This window comes from Lissotriton helveticus, chromosome 4_1 (assembly GCF_964261635.1).
Source record: "Lissotriton helveticus chromosome 4_1, aLisHel1.1, whole genome shotgun sequence".
Classification (NCBI taxonomy): domain Eukaryota; kingdom Metazoa; phylum Chordata; class Amphibia; order Caudata; family Salamandridae; genus Lissotriton; species Lissotriton helveticus.
In genome coordinates, this window is record NC_136063.1 from 1,847,462,188 (window position 1) to 1,847,471,034 (window position 8,847).

The 8,847-nt window shown below is 44.3% G+C and overlaps 1 protein-coding gene across 2 annotated transcripts in view; it reads right to left on the reverse strand.

Moving 5' to 3' along the window:
- Nucleotides 1–4,592, reverse strand: part of LOC144829389 (transmembrane protein 182-like) — a 290,025-nt gene extending 285,433 nt beyond the window's left edge. For both annotated transcript variants that reach the window (XM_078688501.1, XM_078688500.1), the window contains exon 1: nucleotides 4,383–4,592. In XM_078688501.1, the coding sequence (XP_078544627.1) occupies nucleotides 4,383–4,535 (153 nt within the window). In that variant the 5' untranslated portion in view covers nucleotides 4,536–4,592. The remainder of the gene's footprint in view (nucleotides 1–4,382) is intronic.
- Nucleotides 4,593–8,847: the final 4,255 nt, after the last annotated feature.

Genomic DNA, 8,847 nt, shown 5'->3' on the forward strand with positions numbered 1-8,847 from the left:
TCCACCACCACCACGTCCACGTCCACCACCACCACCACACCCACCTCCACCACCACCACATCCACCACCACCACCACGTCCACCACCACCATGTCCACCACATCTGCCACCACATCCACCACCACCATGTCCACCACCAACACCATATTTACCACCACCACGGCCACCACCACGTCCACCATGAGGCCACTACCACATCCACCACCACCACGTCTACCTCCACCACATCCACTACCACCACCACATCCACCACCAAGTCCACCACCACATCCACCACCACCAAGTCCACCACCACCACCACGTCCACCACCACCATGTCCACCACCATGTCCATCACCACCATGTCCACCACCAACACCACCACATCCACCATCACACCCACCACCACCTCCACAACCACCACCTCCTCCACCACAACATCCACCACCACCACATTCACCACCAACACATCCACCACCACCACATTCACCACCACTACATCCACCACCACCATGTCCACCACCACCACACCCTCCTCCACCACCACCATGTCCACCACCACCACGTCCACCACCATGTCCACCACAAGACCACCTCACTCTATCTATAGATCTATCACCCTCACTCTATGTATCTATCGCCTCACTCTATCTATCTATTGCCCTCACTCTATCTATCTATCTATCTATCTATCTATCTATCGCCCTCACTCTATCTATCTATCACCCTCACTCTACCTATCGCCCTCACTCTATCTATCTATCGCCCTCACTTTATCTATCTATCTATCACCCTCAGTCTATCGCCCTCACTCTATCTATCGCCCTCACTCTATCCATCTATTGCCCCTCACTCTATTTATCTATCGCCCTTACTCTATCTATCTATCGCCCTCACTCTATCTATCTATCGCCCTCACTATATCTATCTATCGCCCTCACTCTACCTATCTATCGCCCTCACTCTATCTATCGCCCTCACTCTATCTATCTATCTATCGTCCTCACTCTATCTATCGCCCTCACTCTATCTATCGCCCTCACTCTATCTATCTATCGCCCTCACTCTATCTATCTATTGCCCTCACTCTATCTATCTATCACCCTCACTCTATCTATCTATCTATCGCCCTTACTCTATCTATCTATTGCCCTCACTCTATCTATCTATTGCCCTCACTCTATCTATCTATCGCCCTCACTCTATCTATCTATCGCCCCTCACTCTATCTATCTACCTATCTATCTATCTATCTATCTATCTATCTATCTATCTATCTATCTATCTATCTATCTATCTATCTATCTATCTATCTATCTATCTATCTATCTATCTATCGCCCTCACTCTATCTATCTGTCTATCTATCGCCCTCCCCCTATCTATCTGTCTATCTATTGCCCTCACTCTGTCTTTCTATCGCACTCACTCTATCGTCATCACTCTATCTATCTATCGATCGCCCTCACTCTATCTGTCTATCTATATATCGCCCTCACTCTATCTATCTATCGCCCTCACTCAACCTGTCTATCGCCATCACTCTACCTATCGCACTCACTCTATCTACCTTTCGCATCACCACAGCATCACTCAGCACCACCACAGCATCACTCAGGGGCCCCACAACATCACTGTGCGCTACCACCGCATCACTGAACGCCACAGCATCACTCTTCGCCACCACAAAATCACTCAGCGCCACCACAGCATCAATCTGTGCAACCATTCAACAACAACTGGTTCAAATATGTTCTCTCAATGTTTCAAGCTGTATTACAAATGTCACAAAAAGATGTTAATATTTCACTTCGGTTCTTGTATTTTCGTCACAATAAAATACACTGAACATAATCTTCACAAAAGTTATTTACAAAAGTTTAAGCTATTGCTATTATAAATTACAATAGCTTCTATTTAAGTATTAATTATTATAAATAAATAAAAGCCATTGTTATTTGTAATATCAATACATCTAAGTCACGTAAATACAACACATATTGCATTACAAATGCTATAGGTGTTACTTTTGCGAAAGGTAAAACTATTGGCATTGTAAATGACAAAGCTATTAATTTTGCTATTTTCAAAACCAACACAAATAAAAAATGTGTCATTTACAATACCAATAGCTCAAACTTTCCTAATGCGAGACCTATTGCATTGCAAATGCTTGTTTTCTTTTTAATTCTCAAATCCAAATTTTTGTCAAAAGTTTACCTATTGGCTTTATGAAAGGGTCAGAATATCAACTTTCATAAAGCACATGTATTGACTTAGTTGCAGCTCCGTCCCCTGATTGTTTACAGGCCAGGCGCCACTATTCCGTTATTTAAAAAATCAGCGCCGGGAGATGGAGCCCCTTTGACCTTATGAGGCTCAGGCAGATGGATCACATGACCTCCTCCCCTTCAAGGAATGTACGCCCACCACCTCAAATATTTATATATGTTTTGACCCCCAGGCCCTTGCCCACACTGGGTCATTTTATTTTCAAGAAATCAATGGCACCTGCGGGAGTACCCTGGGACCACAGCAAAAAAAACATGTTTTGTTTTAATTTTAGCCCCAACGAGGATCCCTCTGGGACCCCTCTCTCCACAAGCGCAAGGGTGGCAGGGTATTCCTGCAGTTACCCCTTATATTGTGTTTTTTCAAAATATTTCAGGAAAGCTGACTAATTCCATAGAGACTTCGAATGGCCATGTTAAGATTTATTTCCATGTTGCAGCCAACCAATCAGAGCGCTCGCTCCTGCAGTACCATCACTCCCAGTGTAGCAAGTTGGCCCAAAGGAAAAAAATCCCCCCAATGCCAATCGGAACGCTCTATTTTTTTATGTTGTGCTGGTGGGATTTCTTGCAAGAGTTAGGTGAAGCCAACCATCCAGCTATACACATTTTTCAACCTTAATTCTTACAAACTACTAAATGGATTTACACTAAATCGCCAAAATCATGCTTTCTGGACCAAGATCTAAACTCCTGCCAAATTTGGTGTAATTCCGTTCAGTCGTTTTGGCTGTAGCAAAATGTTTCTCAGTATATCTATACATATATTTACACATACATATATTAAAAAGTGGTGTTCGCCACTGTGTACTTACAGCTGGGTCACACATTCCCTAGGTAGTGTTTTTTTTTTATTTTGCTAATAACTTCAGCACTGTTTGGTGAATCCTCATGAAACTTTCAAAAACAGAAAGTTCACTCACCGCAGGTCCTTCCTAGAAGTTTTGGGGTGATCCGTACCAGTGATGGCCAATAAAAAGGAGTGGTCACAAAATGCAATTTCGTTATGCAATTTCCAAAGGGAAGTTAGACAGCACTACAGCCAAAACGGCTGAAAGGAATTACAACAAATTTGCAGACAGCTAGAACTTTTCCTAGAAAGCGTGCTTTTTGTGATTTGGTGTTAATGGCAGAGGGTTTTTTTGAGAGCCAGAGCTCTGATTGGCTGATTGCAACATGAACAAAATGTTGTGCCCACCATTACAGAACCTAGGGACTCAGCCCCTGTCCTGGAAATACTTTTTGAAAAGGATATAATGAAGCTGGGTAGGGATTCCCCTGTGGCCCAATTTATTTTTTTATGTGTGTCAGGTTCACATGGCAATATTGTGTGGCCACAAGAAAAAAATCTTTTTAAAAGGGCGGGCAGCCGTATTCATTAGTAGGGTGGCTGATATCACTAGTGTCATTAGAGATATCATCAGTGATGTCATTTGAAATGTCATCAGTGATGTCATCAGTGATTTAATTGAAGATGTCCTGAGTGATGTAATATGTGAGGTCCTCAGCAGTGCATGGCAGGAGTGAAATTAATAGCTCAGGAACTATAACTGGTGATTTTCAGCGGGTTTTCGCATTAAAAATGTTTTCAGTGAATTTCACTTCAACTTAAAAATAAATCCCACATTGTTTTCCCTCCGTGAACTGGAATGCATTGGAAAGACAACAAACACAAATCAGCCATTTCCTTAAAGATGAAATCTGCAAAATGTATGCATTTGCTTGTGTGACCTAAAAGGTCGTTTCGCACTGTTCGAATCCGGCACGCATTTTTCCTATTAATCTTGTGAACATTACTAGGAAACCGCTGATAATCAAGACGCCGAAAAAATCCTGAATTTCCATTAAAAGACACGATTGAAAAAAAATGACAAACACAAGCGCCGTCGAAAAAAATCTTTTCAAGCTTAAATAAGTGAGATCTATCAGTTCCTTCGCAGCTGTCTGTTTACTAATCCTGCAGGATGCTTCTTCACATGGTAGGCTGGTTTAAATGTAATTATTGAGCCCATCAAAGAGTGTTTAATTTCGCAGCAGCGCGGCATATATTTATTTAATATATAAAAGCAGTCCTCAGTGGCATTGTAGCAGTGATTCTGAAGGCCTGATTTACCTTTCCAGAAGGCAGGGTGACTCGTTCCGATTCAAAGATCCCACAGTCCTCAGTTGCCAGCAACCAATAATCTGTCCCAAAAGCTGTAAGAAACAGCAGAACGCCAACACCACCGACAATTCCGGCAAACAGAGCGGCTACCCCGACCTTCATGATGGAACCTGGCCGCACAATGATAAACACACACAACGGAAAGTGCTCGGAGGAGAGAAGCGAGGTCTGGAGAGAGGGCGCTATTTTAAGGCGCACACTAGCCTTTTGGGCTGGGTGTGGGTTACACACGCGAGGGGGTGAGGGTCTATTTAAAGCAGATGACCTTCCACACTAAAACACTTGTGGCACGGAAGACGCCCTGGGAATAACGATGCACATACAGTAAAAAGACAGGAACGAAAACAATCTCACCAAATAATTGGAATTAATATCACAATGTGTGAGGAGAGTGATGCTCATAGACTGTGTGCACAGCACATCCTAAAGAAAAGTCTCAACTATCCTGTGCCCAGTGTGGATCTGAGGAAACGAATACTCGTAAAGGAAATTGGCCAGGAATTGGATTTTCGGGGCTTCAAGTGAAGTGGTACAGCGGGGGTGTGGTTGGTAAGCATTTCTAGACACGCACGCCAGAGAGAGGTATGCAGAAACAGGCCTCGTTACTCATCAATAGACACCGGCCATATGTCCGAAACTGGAGCCTGGCAGGGATATAACCAAGGGAGGAGCCGCCCTCGTGCATTCTTACACTGAGAATCATTGCACAAGTGGCACGCCTCACACAGGTGGCATGCCTCCCGTGACAGCTGCACTCTGTGCATACCCTGCTGATGCAAGGTGCAGCTGCGGCAGGGGCATGTCGTTTGTCTTTCTCAACTATGGCCATAGGATGTCTTCACATTGAAGAAAACAGCACATTAACAATGTCATATATTATCATTTCCATTTTGCAGTAATTTTTGGCTGGCTCAGAACGTGTTTGGAGATTTCGGCCGCCACGCTCGCAGAATGATGGCCAAGCCACGGTGGTGACTCTGAAGGTGCGCAGCCTCTGTTGTAATTTCAGGCTCAACAATATTACAGAATATTTTTAGGAGTATTGCTTCTGCACATCTACCATTGTGAGTGAATTATAGTGGCAAGAAGGGAAAGCAACTGAAACAGCAAGTGATCAACTCAATTACCATTCACGTTTAATGAATAATATCTTCCGATGGGGGACGATCTAATCCTAGGTGACGTCAAAACTCAAGTAAATGTAAGACAAGGCTGTGCAGCCTAATACACAGTGCACACATCATGCCCTATTCTTTCAATCTCTATGTCTTTGGAAATACCTTTATTCAGATTTTTTCAACAATAGCTGACAATTCACCTGATTTAGAGGCAAGCCTGCGGTAATGGAAGTCAGTTTACCTCATATTTGTAGCAATTATCTGGATTTTAGATAATGCGCTAATTCCTATGGTGCAGTCATGGAATGCCACAGGAACAGGTACCATGGGCCATGTACATTCTTAGTAACTACAATATATCCACATGCGCAAAGTACATCTTTATACATCCAGTTATGATCGCCATAAGCTTGTTAAGGCTGTAAACAGCCCACACAACATCCAATTCGAAGATACAGACTCTTATATCTAGGTATTGATTTAATTTGGTGTTTTAAAAAAAATTCTTCTTTTGATACCTTCAGAATGCTGGCGCCGTTTGACAAATCTTCACAAAATTTTCAAATTAATGGGGCGCTCCGATCAGCTCCTGTTTTGAAAGTTGTGGGGTGATTTGTGAAGCAGGCACCGAGAAAAAGGGAGGCCCCAAAACGTGTTTTCCCCATGTTAATTTCCATAGGAAAAATTGGAACGGACTACAGTTCGAACTGCTGAACAGAATTACACCAAATTTGGCAAAAATGTAGCCCTTGGTTCAGAAAGAGACATTTTTTTAAAAGGTGTAAATCCATTCAGTAGTTCTTGAGAAATTTTAGAAAGAAAAATATCGATATCTGACCACCGAGGAGGGTATGTGTCATAGTATTTTACCTCTGTGGCGGGCGGTCAGGGCCAAACTACTGGAAGACTGGCATAGACTTGAGAAGCATACTTACTCAACCTATCGCCAGAGGCTCCATTTGGAGGGGGATGAAACAAGCATGTTGTAGGCCCACCTGGTCAAATGGGAAGTCCCCGCGTCCCTTATCCTGACTCTCCACAATGATATTGGGACACATGTCTATACACAAAGGGCAATAGAGTATGTTTTCCATGCCCATCTCGATCTATGAAAAACAGCTGATTCCCTCCACAGAAGATTTAGAATGATTCCTAGCATATAATTATCTGCGTTGTCTCTCCACAGACGATAGAGAATCTCTGGATGGTCCGCTCTCTGGGAAGGAGATACTTGCTGTCATCCGATGCGTTAAACTCACAAAGGCACAGGGTAGTGATGGATTACCTTCAGAATTTTATAATAAATATGCAGAAGTGATGGCTGGCAAACTCTTGGGGGTATATGAAAGAGCACTGTGCATTGGTCACCAGCCACTACGCTTGAGGCCTTGATCATGATGGTGCCAAAGCCTGGTCGGGATCCTGGTATGGCTTCCGCGTACAGGCCAATATCACTTCTGCATATAGATGTGAAATACCTTAGCAGCATGCTGGTGGCCCACCTGCATCCGTTGCTGCCTGGTTTGTCCAAACTGACCAATCAAGTTTTGTCCCACAGCAAAACACTCTCCATACCCTTTGACGCCTAGCTCAAGTTTATCATACCCTGCATCTCCAAGACAATGCCTGTACCTTTGCTTTATAAGACATAGAGCAGGCATTTGATTCCCTCTGACATATGCTTTGAATACAATGGGCTTCATACCTAAAATCATTCTTTGGGTCCGTCTTCTTTACTCTGATCACTGTGCCCACATACATTCAGGTGGTGTGGTATCTGAGTCCTTCCGGTTATGTAGAGGTACTGTGCAGGGATGTCCTCTTTCCCCCTTGCTATTTTCCCTTGCCGTGAAACCCTTGGTGGGTGCCCTGTGACTTATCATGGGGCCCTAGGGTATCAACCTGGGTGCGACCAATCCTGTGGTCTCCCTTTATGCTGACAACGCACTGATATACCTGCGTTGCCCAGCAGAGTTGGCGCCTATCCTACTCCGGATGATGCAGGAGTTGGGAGAGATCTCCAGACTCCACAACAGTCCTGAGAAATCCAAACTTTCCGTTGGGGAGGTTGATCGGTGTGCCACCATAGGACCTCCCGATGGTCGGAGTTCCTTGAACAAAGGGAGATGTTTGGTATTTGGGCATTTATCTGATGCACACAGCCCCAACTTATCTAGCCTTAAACTTAGGCATGGTAGTTGGGGGGCTTTAAGCTTCCGTGCACGAGTAGGGGGATTTACCTCTATCCCTTATGGGCAGAGTGGCCATTACCAAGATGATCATCTTGCCGCGATGTCCCTTTGTACTCCAAAGCACCTTGTATGCTATCCCCAAGACATCATTTGCGCACATTGAATTGCCTTTTCGAGGACCATCTATGGGCCCTAAACATAAACTAATCCAATTAATCATGCTTCAGAGACCATGGGACTGGGGAGTCCTCGAGATTCCTCATTTAGAGCTATACTACGTTGCAGCGCACCTCCAGCACGCGATTTATTGGCTTGACCCTGATGACAACTGGGAAATGGGACTACTGCAGGGCACATATGAGGAAAATTCTCTACCGGTGCTGCTAATGAGCGGCTTGAGGGTTCCTATTAATTTCCCCAATAGTATTCAACTGGTGGTGAATATTTTGGAGAGTGTCATTCGCCGAGTGCTTTGTCGTGGCACTGATATTCCACTATGGGTAGTGCAACCTTTCCTACAAACTGATGAATCAATGTTGATACGGAGGTGGCGGGAATGGGGCTGTGTTTCTATGGGGGAACTTTACAGCAAGGTGCAAGTTATCACCTGAGAGAAGGCTGTGTAATCTTTTTCTTTGGGTATAGGACAATGCCTACAATACTTAAATGTAAACTCTGGCCCGTGCTCTGTGGCCAACCTTTCCCGAGGTGCCGGGCGTATCCAATATCCAAGTGAGACTGCTGGAGATGGCACAGGGCCATAGAATAATATCCCACATCTACAGAGCGCTCTGGAAGCATCTGCCACTTTGGGTACAGGTCAAATAGGAGGACATACTGGGAGGTCCGCTATCTGCTAAGGAATTTGCGAAAATACATGAGGGAACAAAGACAGTTAGTCTAACACACGATTTAAGCTCCTGCAATATAATTTCATACATCAAACATACCTCACCCCACATACCTTACATTCTGTATACCTCACTCGATTTGACATCTGTCCACAGTGTAAAGCCTAGACAGTGAACTTTATGCATATGGTGTTGTCCTGCCCTTCCATATCCCCGTTCTGGCTGGAGGCTGTACACAATCAGAATGGGGCCC